At 45.4% G+C, this 14,624-nt stretch overlaps 1 protein-coding gene across 1 annotated transcript in view; it reads right to left on the minus strand.

The window, feature by feature from the left end:
* Positions 1 to 13,989, minus strand: part of PRRC2B (proline-rich coiled-coil 2B) — a 32,983-nt gene extending 18,994 nt beyond the window's left edge. Inside the window, exons 1-13 of the mRNA XM_009700770.1 lie at positions 13,821 to 13,989; positions 12,667 to 12,844; positions 12,348 to 12,450; positions 11,265 to 11,337; positions 8,306 to 8,449; positions 7,431 to 7,672; positions 6,907 to 7,028; positions 6,304 to 6,446; positions 5,595 to 5,685; positions 4,978 to 5,170; positions 4,274 to 4,589; positions 3,442 to 3,629; positions 701 to 933 (exon numbers count right to left, since the gene is read on the minus strand). Coding sequence (XP_009699072.1) covers positions 701 to 933; positions 3,442 to 3,629; positions 4,274 to 4,589; positions 4,978 to 5,170; positions 5,595 to 5,685; positions 6,304 to 6,446; positions 6,907 to 7,028; positions 7,431 to 7,672; positions 8,306 to 8,449; positions 11,265 to 11,337; positions 12,348 to 12,450; positions 12,667 to 12,844; positions 13,821 to 13,935 — 2,141 coding nt within the window. The 5' untranslated portion in view covers positions 13,936 to 13,989. The remainder of the gene's footprint in view (positions 1 to 700; positions 934 to 3,441; positions 3,630 to 4,273; positions 4,590 to 4,977; positions 5,171 to 5,594; positions 5,686 to 6,303; positions 6,447 to 6,906; positions 7,029 to 7,430; positions 7,673 to 8,305; positions 8,450 to 11,264; positions 11,338 to 12,347; positions 12,451 to 12,666; positions 12,845 to 13,820) is intronic.
* Positions 13,990 to 14,624: the final 635 nt, after the last annotated feature.

Below are 14,624 nucleotides of genomic sequence, written 5' to 3' on the forward strand. Positions count from 1 at the left end.
TAACACTAGGATCTCATACAGCCAAGAAGAATTAACAACCCACAGCTGCCATGACTCCCCTTCCTTCCAGGGCAGCAGGTGACTGCCCCTCCATGGAAACCTTTCTGGTAGAAGGGAGCCTGTGCTTGGGAAATACACAGCTGGGAAATACACCTGGAGCGATACAAAAGGTGCCACAGCTCTCGAGGCTCAGCCTGCACTGAACACTACACACTATCACTGGCTTGGAAGCAAGCAGGTGTGTGAAAACAAACCACAAACTCAAGGGAGTGATTTCTACATTCTGATGTTTATATTCACACCTCTGAAGATCAGCAATAAGGTAGGAAGGTGCTAGGAGCACACATCTTTGGAATTACAGGATTTCTCCATCACATTTCTTGAATGGGGTCTATTAAGACTTCACATGATTACAGTAACTCCCAAACTGATCCTTCTCCTCCAAGGGGCAAGATGTGCTTTTACACCCGCTAAGGTTCCAAAGCTGTTAGGGAAGATCTCCCACTGCAGGGATGCAGGGGATGGACAGGCACCTCTCAACCTCCTCTCTTCCCTCACCAGCTCCCACTGCAACCGACCCCTTCTCATCCATAGAGAAGGTCAATCACAGCCAGCCAGGATGCAAAGTTTGGACAGAGGTAAGATGGGTGAAGCACAGCAACCTTCCATATATGGACCAACTGAACAGCCATGATAAAAGGGAAACACTGAAAACACCTTACCTGAAGGGTGAAGGGCTGAAGGGTAGAAATCCACAGGGGTGCGACTCTGGGCCATGCGAGGGTCCATATAAGAGGGCATCATCATCCAGCGAGGATCAAAGCCAAGCATCTGGGGGTGCGGTGGGTAGAACGTCCGTTGGGGATGGGAATGGGATGGGGGAGGATAGACTTGCTGCTGCTGCTGCCAGTGCTGCATCTTGTATAGCTGCTCCTGCAGGGAAGAGGATGGGCTGTTCAACACGAATGGTCATGGTGCCAGGAATCACAAACTGGCCAGCCGAAGGAAAACACATTCCATGTATTAGAGGCTCAAAACCAGATCAGCTGGGAGGGTAGAGCAGATAAGGGCAATTCACCACTAACTGGAAACGTGGCAGTTGTTATTCTCCAAACATCCAGAAAATGTTGCAGCCAGAAGATCACACTGCTATGGGCCAGGTTACGCGGCCAAATGCAAGGGACCAGCTTCAAGATTGGAGTTTGCATTTTCCCAACGCTTCTATGAGATACAGGACAGCTTCCTGCCAAATGCAATTTCCTAATTGGAACCAAATACTTTAAAAGATGTTGCTCTTTGAAGGAAATGCAATTATAAGTTATTTAGTGTGCATTATATTAGTTCTACTCATGTTAGCCAAACAGATTAGATAAGAACAACCTAAACTCAATTAAGAGAGTTATTAATATTTTATAATATTTCCTGTGCATCCTCCAGAGATAGGAAGCAACCTGAAAGTGTCAGCCTATCTCCCACATAGCCAGTCCACCTTCCTTTAGCTGAGGACTGTCATGATGTTAATCTGATTTGACATTTAACTTCTGCTAAAGGTCCAAGAAGAACCTATATTTGAAGGGAATTTTGTGTACCAAAGAAAGCTTTCAAAAGGTAAACAGCTTCAATTAACAGGAAATACATCTATTTACCTGTCAAACTTTCCACCATCTTTTCTTACTAAGCTTACAGCAGTGTCAGGTACTGTAACTGTTTATGAAAAAAAAAAAAACCAACACCCCAATCCCCTACTGCAGAGCAAGAGACACCCTTAAATCTAAACTTGACACATCATTACAGCAAGAGAGAAACTCAGATAAATGCAAAGATTATATCCGAGTTACCTAGTGCTCCAGTACCTTGGAGAAAATATTTCATTAATGATACCAATACTATTTTTTATTTTGTTCTTTTCATGGAACCATTGCTAACAAAGCAGCAATACAAGCCAGCCAAAACACAAACTGCCTCATACATACTAATGACACGGAGGATAAGAGAAAATAAAATGAAAATTTCATGTTCTTCCAGTAGTAGTGACCTGTGCTATTATTAGCATGACAGCAAAGACATTGAATTCTTTTTAGTTTAAGAGCATCTCTTTAAAAGAGTAAGATTAGCAGCGTTTGCTGCTGTACATTTGAATCATGAAAATGTCAACTGCCCAGTAACAAGCATAGGGGAACATCTATAAAAGAGCAATTACTGAGCTTCCAAGCAAAAGCCAAATGTGAGCTCTTCACTAAGGTCTGCAGCAGCATTGATTATATCATATTTGAAGTGGTTATTCTATGAAGAATGGCAATTAACTTTGCATTATCTCAAGCCTGAATATTCTGTCCCTTGGTTTGACTCTGCTGCCCTAAGGAGGTTCACTGCATGTGGAAGAAGAGCTGAATAGCACCTATGGCACACACAGCACTGTAAGGCCGGGCAAGATGCAAGACATATAAAGCAGTTCAGGCTGGTCTCTCAGAGCCCCACAAGAGAGTTTTAACTGTTTCATTTTTGTTTCGTTTAAGACCAAACGTATTATGGTGCAAACAGAAGAATGATTTGAAAGAGCCTCACAAAAAAAAAGTTGGGTAGGTAGAAGATGAGAGCAGATGTAAAGGACCACCTCTCTCAGAGTCAGGAGGTGGAACGAGAAGTGTGCCGCTTTACAACTCCGACGTTCAGTCCAGAAGCAGTCCAGGCACCTGCCAACCTAAGCACAGTTTGCCCCTGGCACGCAAATGGCTGCCCATACCTTACCAGGGTAAGGGCACAGCAAGTGCAAAGTGAAATGGAAGCAGCTGATCCCCAAAGGTTTTCCTTTCCCTTGGCCTGTATATTCAGCTCCCTGTCACTGCAGCAGTCCTGAAGACCAGCAGTTCTCATCTTGACCCACGGAGGAAGAACAGATGTTCACCAAGTTCACTGCCAGTCAAAGGCATTGGACACTTCACTGGATCAGGCCCAGCCCAAGTATCAAGACAGCCACTGCTGCTCCCTTGACTTTGGACATGGGAAGGGGAACAACCCCAGCTTCTCCTGCACACACACATTTGCAAACCAGAGCTCTGCTACAAACCACGTAGTCCTAAGATTTCACATTGTCAGGAGACACCCAGACAACTATGCAAGACAAGTCAACATTTCTGACAGCAGTGTCTATTTTTCTCCCAGGCAAGTGACAAACCTGGCCTCTCCCCAGCCACAGAAAGCCCTAACCACAACAGCTCCAGCATCACAGGGTGCACATAAAATTCATGTAATCTATACAGAGCCCTTTTACCCCTGTCAGACAGGATACATCTGTGATCGAAAGTACTGAAGGTGGCCAGGGTAAAATACCCACTTATCACCTCCCAGCCCAAAGACAGTTTGATAGTGTTGAGAACCAAGCAAACGCAACTCTTTGGTGGGGGTCCACAGGAAGAGGGGTGGGAGTGTCACACCTATTACCTGCTGCTGTTGCTGCTGCTGCTTCTGGAACCGTGGGGGAAGAGACTTTTGGTATTTGTTGAATTCCTGTGCTGGTGAGGGAGCTTCTCTGAGCTCCTCCTCACTGCTGCTTTGGGCTGCTGCTGCTGGGCCAGGAGCCTCCTCTTCCAGATAACCAGAGACATCCTGCGCGTGAAACTCAGGGGTTGCTGCAGAGAAGAAAGTAAGCCTTGAAGAGCCCTGCTCATGCCAGGACTTGCGAGTGCACCACCACGCCACAACATACACGCGTGTACACATGTCCTGACTGCATTAGGTGGTTAAACTTTATTACAATCATATATAGCACATTACACACAATCTCCCTGATCTGCCTTTATAGTTCTAGAGGGCTTTGCCCATCTTGCTTTAAGTGATAAATTCCAAGATCCTCCTCTGCCATCAGCCTTCTGCTTAAGCACTAGAGGAAAAGTCCATTTCCCTGTTACTCCTTAAACCTGCCAGCACTTACTGATAACCGATTCTCTGATCTGTGGCTCGTGAGCACTTTGTTAGTATCATCACCCAATCACAAGGAGATCAAGAGGCCCGTTCCAACAAGGTCTCTGCTAGCACAGCTGACTGAGCATAGATAAAGGCAACCAAAGAAGTTTGCATTTATTTCAATAGGATTTTTTTTTTTTTTTTAAAATGAACCTTCATCACCATTCCAAAATACTCTGCAGAATATGTGAGGCAGCTGAAGTATGCTCTGAACACTCCCTCCCAGGAAGTCCCCCACACTTCAGGTAAAAGACTGGCACAATACCAAAAAAGCAGTTTTTACAAGGTGAGGCAAGCAATGCTTCTGTACCTCTACGGAAAGCATGACCGTTTTCTTGCACAGCATTTTTCTCTGTGCTTGGGGGTCGCAGGTCTTCATTCTCTGTGTGTTTCTGGGTCTCCCCGCTCTTTTGAGCCAGTTTGCATTTCTGATCAAGTTGCTTCAGCTTTGCAGCACAGGCTGCCAGACGCTCCTCCCTGGCTCGCCGCTCCTCCTCCTCCCGTCGCCTCCTGGCTCTCTCGACAGCCTCAGAGATCTCAGAGTGCACAAACTTCTGTCTCAGAGGCACCTTTTCTTCTTTATCTTCGAGGGACTGCTGTCTGAGAATACTTCCCAGTGTGGGCTTCTGCCAAAGGAAAAACATTCCTCAACAAGCATGACCCAACCATCTCCTGCATCTTCAGCTTTGCATCCCATGCTGATAAAATCCCCTCCTGACTCCCTCCCCTCTATCCCCATGCACACAAATCCCCCTTTTGGTGGGGCCTGTTATTGCTATCTGGTTCAATAGCTCCATTTTCTCACTATCTGACAAACCCACTGCTCTGGATTAGCTTCAATTTCTTTTCTCTAGTGGGAGTGCTATGCAGATGGACCTCTCTCTAGTTGGATATAAACAAAGAACTGAGAAATTCATCAGCATCCTGTTTTCAATAAAACGTCAAAGTGGCCTCTTAAGGACAGCGATGCGTCGCATCCAGCAGCACAAGCCCACTCACATCAGTTCAACTTACCTGGTATTCAGATGCAGAGCTCCAGCCGTTCAGCTTCCTTGGAGGCTGCTGTGAATCCTGCACTTTCCGGACTGACCGGGACAAGCCAACTGAGTCACCCCAATTCTTTCCTTCCTCCAAGGTGTGTTTGACATCTGCACTGTCTGCAGAGCTCAGGGACAACTGTCGCTGCCTTCTGGGATCCCAGCTGTTCCTGTCACATAAACAGCTTTGCTATTACATTTGCTGCTCGCCTGAAAAAGCACTTACAGTCTTATCAAGTGGCAAAGGCAACTGACTAACAGAAATGAAAGATCGAAAAAACAAAACCAAATCCCACCAGAACAAGCGATGTGCTTTTCCTCCTAAAGTGTATAAGGATTAACACAACTATTGTGCAGCAAGATAAATGTGAGACGCAGAAAGGCGGGGAGGAAAAAAGCCTGGCATCCTGGCACTCAGCTTCAAGACCTATGCACATCCTTGAAGCCCACTCAAACAATGGCCAGTGGAATCAACAAAGTCACAGTGTGAATCAGAAGGATCAAGCCTCAACATCTAGAACAAGTTTTTAAAAGATCCTGTTATTGTTTACTTTTACTGAAACAACTGTAGGTGCAAATACAGCCACTTCTTACCACTTCTGTCGTCCATCTTTAAGAGTTTCTTCCTCTTCCTCATCTTCACTAAACTTTAGTTTCTCAGAGTAATCCACTTCATCATGAATACCTACGATGGCAAGATTGGAAAAGGAATACATGAGAGGAAAGAAACAGGTTCCTTTGTCCTGATAAAGCTTATGCCCTCTCTGGCACTAAACCAGAGAACACATAGGCTTGGCATAAACTATGTGGAAAGCCAAATGTCCACCACATGCACTGGAAATTATGTGAGTAGTGGACCCACGCTGCTGAGCAGCTGGGCTGGTCCCAGAAGACAAGCAGCAAGCAGTCTGCGAATGGGGGCTGCAAACAAGGAGACAGCTACCAAGCTAGAGTGTGTGTAACTGGATACCGAACACCATGACTGAAAAGGTAGGACTAACTCATCTTCCCAGCAGCCATACTGCTAGCCTCCTGCTGTTCAGTGTTTTCAGATTTTAGGAGTCTTCAGATCCAGTTCCTTGAGCACAGTGTGATGGAAGGATCAGAAGGATCCATTGTGTCATCATTTACACCAACAGCCATTTCACAATTATGCAGATCACTCTTTGCTTCCCATCCTTGCTTCTCTGGCAGTGAACAGAGCCACCAGAACGTCCTGGCTATTTCATGCTTCAGGGAGGAGTAACTACTTTGCTTCACCTCCAAAGCTGTTGCCCGAGATAAGAGAATGGAAGCACTTTACCTGCCCATCCATCATCCGCATCAGTGTCTAGTTCATCCAGCCCCTTTAGGTTTTCTGCATTGATAATGGTGGGCCGAGGCGCTCGCTCTCCTTGCTGCCGAACTGGACGTGTTGGGCGAGACAGGCTAGGTCTGTTCTCTTTTCTACACGGAAATGCAAAGAAATGGTTAGAAACAGCAAACAGTAAAGAAAAGAAAGTACAGCTGAGTTTGTAACAGTGAATCAGTCCTTCTCTACCACGCACCTATATACAACGACTCCAAGTTTCTCTCCCTGTCCAGCAAAGTTTCTTTCCCTTGTCAACCTGATACCCACTTCCTAGACTTTACAGATCAGAGCTGCAACCCTTCCAGTCCAAGATCACACAAAACTACTTGTCACGTCCACCTGCTCTTCAGACACACAGTGCTTACAGTCCTGCAACATTTCAGATGCTGCTGTAGCCGGAGGAAAGCACTTCTTTGAGTAAGAATCAGGTTTCCTCTGTGGCTGCCTGCAGCTTCACCCATACAACTGGACCCTTGGCCCAAATTCTTGCATGGTTTAAGGTTCATGTCACACCCTGAACCTCCCTCTCAAGTGGGACAGTCATGGCAGCCTTACCCATCTTGGTCATTCATCTGGTATTGTCTGAAAGGTACCCGGGGCTCAAGCCGAAGCTGAGGAAGGGGGAAAGACCCTCGGTCCAGCGGTGCAGGGGTCTCAGATGGCTGTTGTGGACACATCTGGAACAAGGCAAAGTAGAATAGTCTGTTCCCATTCCTTGCCACAGGAAGGCTTACTCAGATTAGGTTACAACATGAGCACTGTAGCTGCATCCGCACGAAAGGGAAAAGAAATGTTTCACATTTAGCTGCCTAACAGGCCATGTCCTAATGGTTACCCTCTCCAGCTCTAGATGGAAAGCAGCAACGTTTCCTTGGGCTGAGCAAGGCTGCAATACACTATTCTAGCATGAAAGGGTAAATGCACAACATGGGAAACTAAAAATAGATCAAGAGAAGGATCCCTGAGCAAGCCCTGGGAACCAACTGAGTCTAGAAAACAGGTATCTCAGCTGACTTCAACCCACGCACACAGCATTATAAGCAGGGACATTATACAACTGTGGGGAAAAGGCAACTTACAAAAGCAGGTAGCATGTCATGGTATGTAGGTGGTTGGTAGACATTTCCCATGAACTGCGAAGCCCCTTTGCGGAGAGGCTGAGCTGGGCGGAGAGACGGCTCCTTCGGATCGCTGGCACTCACTGAGGAGGGGGCTCCGTCTCCAGTGCTAGAGGTCTTGCTGCCCAGCTCAGCAGGGGAGGCGGTCAGAGATGTGGCAGAGGTTATGTTCCTCCCACCGCCCTCCCTCCAACTGGTGACATCTGGAAAGGAGGTAGTAATTATATTAACATTTATAAATGCAGACAGGCACTCTGCCAGTATCAAAACTCAAATACTCTGGTCAAGCCCTAATTACACTAAGCATGCAGAAAAACATCAGGGACCAACGAGAATTTCCAAATGTGTTTATTATCCTAAGAGACTAGCAGCATCAGCCGTCACTAAGTAATTCCTGCACCAGTGGTGTCCTTATTTGTCAATAAGCCTAAATTCCAACCAACTCTGCTTCCCATCTCCACAGTCCTTACCCTGCAGAATTAAGGCCAATTAGATCAAGCACAAACACTCAAAGAGAAGCCGCATTACACCACCCGCTCATTTCACTCATGTTTCCCCTAGCCCAGAGGGAAGGGGCCTGCTTTGCGTCATATAGCAATTTTTATTAAACAATATAGTCGATGACAGTCTGGACCACAGAACTCAACCAGTGAACATCAGCACTACATGCAAATCTGTGGTCATTTGCTAAGCAGCTTGACACGTGAGCTCATAGATAAAAGGAAATGTAATGATGAAATATCTGAGACCACTGTGAACTGGCATTCCCCTGCCCAAAACACAGTCTATGGGGTTATGAGTTGGGATAAGGCAGAAAGACACCATCATTCACTTACTCTGGGGGCGGAGGCTTGGTCCTGGCCCATACGACGGATCTAAGGCGCCCTTTTCTTTGCCAACCTTGTCCTGCTCGCCAGCTGCTTTCAGCGTCGGAAATTCCTCGGGAGAGAAGGATAACAGTCGGCTTGAGGCCCTTGAACCTGTCAGACAAATAAGTGTGGGACTCAGAGATCTTTTGACTCCTCCGATTCCCTTATGAGATCAGCCTGGAAAGGCATTTCCTGACAATTTAGGTCTCCAGCATATTTAAACCCAAATTACTATCGTACTAGCACCTCAGCTCACATCCAAAACACTCTCAGACACTGCCACCAACACGACAACACGTGCCCCCACCCAGTACACCCACACTCTTAACTTGGGATCTTCATTTAAATTCTCATGTTCAATGAAGTCAGAGTGAACTTTCTCAGCTTCCAACTATTTTTGTGAAGCACAAAATTCAGACTGAGGCAGAGATATAAATTCTGCAAGATCACTTATAGATGATACCCTGTTATCAAGTATTTGACATTTCTATTCAGACCCTTTCTGCTCAGATCTCAGTCTACCAGGGAAATCTATTGTTAAGATTTCTGGTAATATACTCAGTGAAAGGCCACAGGCAAGGATAGAGTGCTGTATGCTATAACCCACTCTCCTCCCTGCCGCAGCATTTTTAAGATGCAGATCACTGGCCAGATCAGGTCAGGTTCATTTCTACTCATTGGCAAATTGTCCTGCCGAGTCATCAGTCACCCTAGAATGACAGCTTTCTGTCCATTCTAAAGATCTGCTAGTGACTGCAAAACAAAACACAGCAATTCTCCTAAATCTATTGGCAAGATAACAATGAATAAAAGGAAATTGTTGGCATTATTGCACTACTAAACATTAAAAAAATAGCTTTTTTGAGAACTGTTTCTTGGTGTTACTTGGCTAATGTTCTTTTTATAAAGTTCATTTCAAAATTACCACATTAGAAGTATCACCAATGAGCCCTGAAGACCTGACAAAAGAGTCTGATCTATCTTTATCCTTCTTTGCCCTAAAGAATCAAGAAGGATTGGCTTAAGCCATTTTCACTTTCTGGAACCTGCACACTGCACAAGACCTCCCATCTGAAGATTTCCAGGGAAGACACTGCAAGTGCTGCAGGTAACATCTTCAAGTATTTTTGAGAGATGAGAATACTCAAAAAGGACATTTCTCACCACAAAATATCTGAGGTGTGCTGAGAGTTCTGATTTCTACCCCATAATTCTACTGAACTAGAATGGCAATGAGAATATTGACAGTGTGTAAATGTCTTTCAGCCCCCCAGGCAAGGCTGCACAACGTAATGACTGTTAATGTGCAGGCACTAACAATTTGCACTCTAACCCTAGGCAGCATCACACTGATAGAAGTTTGGTGCATATTTTTTTTTTTTCCTCCAAATGCTCCTTATACAGAAGACATAGGCATGAAGCAGTCCATAATTAATTTCCTAGACCACACTTCTTCATGATACATCCTCCCAAAAAAGATTTTACAGCAGTAATACCTAAAAGAGAGCAAAAAGCAAAAGACTCCTCTTTGTCAACAGTATTAGAAACTCCTGTACTCGCTTAGAAGGAAAAGCAATTGTTCAATGCCACTGGAGAAGAGGTGTGACAATGGGATGGCCTAAGAAGTCCTTTCAGCTAGATTTCTGATGTTGCTGTGATTCAATTACCTTCTAATTAAGCTGCTCTTAGCCACATATGCAACTCTTTTCTGGGGTTGAGAACTCTATATTGATAAGTATGACCTAGAATGAGTTTTCAAAAAAAAAAAATCTTTAAGAAGATCGTTAGATGATCAGATTTCAAAACGACCGTACAGAAGGTCCACACAGCAACAGTCTCAAAAAAGTACCAATTAACCAAACAAGACGCAGTCTTTGCACTGGCCACCAACCTCAGGTGAGCACAAGTCTCTGCTTTAACGTTTAGCCTTTGAGAAATGTCCTCTAAGGAACTAATTTAATTTAGGATAAGCTTGCCCCCTCCATTTCTGCAATCTGCAGCTGTCTCAATTCTTTCAAATCGCTCTCCAATTTCAGTCTACAACTGAATGGTTCAAGGTCTGTTCACATTAAAGCAGTGGACGGGAGCTGTTATTCTCACTACAGTTTCAATGGTGGTACTCAGCGCAGCTGGAAACCACTTCCTGTGTGGAAATGCATGCATCTGAAGACAACTAAACTCCCAGTTTATGTTAACACTGCTTCAGGATCCTCAGTCAAGCAGAAACCATTAGCAGCACAGTTACTGAAGGAGACTTAATAGAAAGGCCTCAGCCAAGGTGTAAGCAAGTGCATTCTGCAACAGCTTCAATGCCACTTCCACCTCCTGACACTCTAACACCCTTGGACTAAGGATGCTGTGTCAGACTCCCCAAGTATTATCACTACAGCCTCACTTTTGACCACCTAATTAGGTGCAGCTCCCCAAGCTACTAGCCATGGAGATGCCTGCATTTCCAGTCTCCGATGTCCTCTCTTCTCCTTTCTTCTTTTCTTCCAAACCAATCCCTCCCCTCTTCCACTCTGTTTTCTGCACCTTTATTACACGCTGCTCTGGGATGACAGAAGATGCTTATGCAGGGGCAAATGTTCCCCTTCTCCTTCAAAACCTTCACCTCCCAGAACTCCCTGCTGCTTCCCAAGTGTACAAATCATTCTGGTTCAAGGCAGCAATGAGATACATTCTGTTCAAGCTATGTCTTGCACCGGCAGACCTGAACAGATACAGCTGCATCATTCCAGCCAACACACTACACAGACTGAAAACAAGACTCATATGGCCTCACTGCACCGTAACCGAGACAGCTGTGTCCCATTCCGCACCAGTCTAGACAGGGAGGGCAGGAAGAAACGGAATCCATTCCACCTCACGCCTGTTTGGGAGAAACAGGCATATACCCAGCTCCATTTCTGTTCATCATACTCACCACCTTCTTGTCCTGCTGGCTTTCCATTCAGCTGTGCCCATGACTTTGGTCCACCTGGCACTGAATTTGTACTCTGAAAACAAAACACACACAAAAAAAAACCAACCCAGTGCCCACAGATCAGTGAAGTGTTATGACTGTTTCTCAACTCCTGGCTGGCACAGGTTCAGTTCAGACCCCTAGATCATCCAGACATCACTGGACACCACAGGTCTCCCCAGCTTCTTCTTGGGGCTAAAGTTAGCTGCTCCTCACTCCAGTGTACTATGATGCTACAGGAAAAATCCTCTTCTCTGTCTTGCCTCTCATCTCTCCTTTGCTTATCTTCACCAACTATTTCCTGAAATCATTCCTCTTGCTTTCCTCCCTGTAATCAAACTTTCCCTTTGTTCAGTTGCATTTTCTCAAATGGTCCCTCTTCATCTTCTAGATGTGTTCCATGCTACACCTCAGCTTTAAGGCTACCCTACTTTCTCATGCGTTAACCACTCTTCTCCTCTTCAAAATTCCTGTCCTGATCTCCCTGAACCTCAAGGGCTGGGAAATTTTATTTTTTTTAAACTAAAAACGTGAAACGTGCAGCACAGAGGGGCCAGGTCCCTGCACTCTCTTGGGAAGCTTTCTTACTTGCCAGTAGCTTTTTCAGGTCCTGACACTGGCTACTTCTCCCACATGACCAGATCTCTTCTTATCAAGTCTCATCAGGCTGGGAGCAAGAGCTGGATCTGCTGTCACCAATCGACACTTGAATTAGACCCAAAGTAAAATAGTTTAGAAGTGCTAACCAGCCATCCCACATTCCAGTCATTCTTTCTAGATTGAAGATAGACTTTCTGCACACACTTGAAAGGTACAGCGGTAACATGCACAGAATTATACTCTAACTGCAGTACAGCATTCCTGGGGCACGGTAACTTGGGAGTCAAACACAGTCAATTGTGCAAGAACTCATTATAAAGGAGCTGTTCTGTATAACTGCAGCCTCCTGATTCTTACTTGTGCAAGGCACCACAATTAAAGAAAACCCTCAAGCTATCTGGGGACACAGAAAGTAGGGTGGCAGTCAGAGACCTCTGCACCTACCTCCTGACTGATTGACTGGGTCGGCTTCTGCAAATTGGAGACAGATTTCGGCAAACCCTGCTGCGGCAGCGACTCCTGCAGCTGTGCAGCCGTCGCACTGGAACTGAAAACAGACAGCAGAGATGAGATCAAAGAGAAGGCAAGAAGATAGACAAACGACTCTGGCAATACAGCAGTCACTAAAAGATCAAGCTAACATTGGCTCTGCACTGGCAGGGACAACAGAGAACTGAGCACTGTAAGGTCCCACACACAGCACAGCAGTGCATAACTGCTGCTGCTTGTCTGACAAAGCTTAGGAAAAAGTAGCTCTACCTACCACTTTTGGTCTAGCTGATCCTGCTTGTTTGCCCATCCTGTACCGTCCTTGGGTACTATAATGATGTTGGGGTCGTTTCCTTTGTTCTCAGACTTCAAGCTAGGCAAGTTTGCAGGAGGTGGCATGCGCCGGGCAGCAGCAACTTTCCCAAGACTCTGTAAGCCATGTCTAGGAATAACTAGTGAAAAAGGAACAACAGCAGGTCATAGAGGGCTCTATCCTGCTAGATAAGTAACCTTAATTAGCATAGTGTGGCTGGGTGCAGTCCCAACAGAGCGGTATGACAAGCAGCACCACTGCTGCTATGTCAACATACAGGTCATTTCCCACAGGACCACGGTGAAGCAGCCGTCTGTTGTAGCAGCTGGCTAACAGGCAGCCTCCTACAACAGTCGGGAGGGAGAGAGAAATAATTCTCCCAACAGAAAACACCCACAGAGTCTTTCCACTACCTGTGCAGATACTCCTCTTTCATTTCACCCAGGAGAAGCAGCATCGCCCTTTCACAGCGATTTCACACATCCAATTCCACCTCTTAGCAGACAGACTAGTAATCTAACCCAGGAGTCCCGAGGTCTAGATTTTCCAGTTCTACCCACCAGATCACATTTATTAAGACGGTATTTTGTTTTCTTTGGTTTTCTACTCCCACACCAAATCCAAAGCCAGTCAATACTTCCATTTTTTTTAACCCCACCATCTACTTTCGGGCACATCTCTGCTACAAAACTAACTCAGATTCTTCCCCGGAGGCCTTCGGTCCTTGACTCTCACCTCACACAAAGTCTGACCAACTTACGGCACTCCAGTCAGCTTAACTGCCCTGTCTTGGTATAGCTTAAGGCCCCGGGAAGGCTTTCACTCAAGTTTGCAACCTGACTTTGCAGCAAGGACACAGGCTAAATGCAAGGGTCAACAGTCCCCAGCTCTTTTGCTGTAATTCCTCCACATCTCTACAATAACAGCAGCACAAAGAACTGCAGACGTTTTCCTTGAAGCCCTAATGAAACACAGGCTTAGACACCAGCACAAACAGCTCTGCAACCCAGCTGCTTCCCACTGCGCATCCTACCCACAGGGCCAACAACCTAAATCAACTCTGCAACAACACTCCTGGAAGACACCAAAAGGAGTTTTCTGAAGGCATTTCTTACCTGTAGTTCTGATAGCTTCTATTGACTTTCCTTTATACTTATCAAACAGGCTGAGAGTCGAGTACTTGCTTTTCCCATCCTTTCCCTTGGTTATTTGCCCCAAACGATCGGACATTGCGATGAAATGTCATCTAGTAAGGAAATTTCTCTGCGCCGCTCCCGATCTGCCTTTTAATAAAAGAACCAGAGAGATGCCATCAAACAGATTATTTAGCCACAAATAAAAAGTAAAACACACACAACTACTAGAACTGCAGATATCCAGTGAGCAGACACACTGAGTTACAAGGTTTCAACTCCCTCCTCTTTAGTCACAAAAAGCTGTGGGATTTAAGATTTGTAAACTGAATGAAAAGAACGGCAGGAACACAATTCTCACAGCATCATTTTTTTTGCCACTCCAGTGCTGAAAGATGTGAGCTTCTTTAAGTACGAGAACACAAGAAAAGGTGGCCAACATCATCCTTTCTTTAAAAGAGTAAGTCTAACAATAAGCAGCTATGCAAAAGGATTCCTAAACATAAACGACAGAAAAGCACTGTATGTTATACCACACAAATTTATCATTGGGTTTCCCACAGCAGCACTGGTAGCCGAGTTTGTAACGTTTAGGATTATGGTTCCACACTGGCCACAGTTAATAACTCGTACCAGCAATTAATGCTTTGAAAGCATCACCTGAAGGCAACAGAATTATTTCTTCAAATTCCCTTTTCCCATCCGCTTGCCATGACAGAGTGTTAAGGAGTCCAAAAAAACTGCTCAAATGAAACAGGTTCAGACTCTTGAACCTGTGGGTTCAGC

Source organism: Cariama cristata, unplaced genomic scaffold, assembly GCF_000690535.1.
Source record: "Cariama cristata isolate BGI_N322 unplaced genomic scaffold, ASM69053v1 scaffold5240, whole genome shotgun sequence".
NCBI classification, from domain to species: Eukaryota; Metazoa; Chordata; class Aves; order Cariamiformes; family Cariamidae; genus Cariama; species Cariama cristata.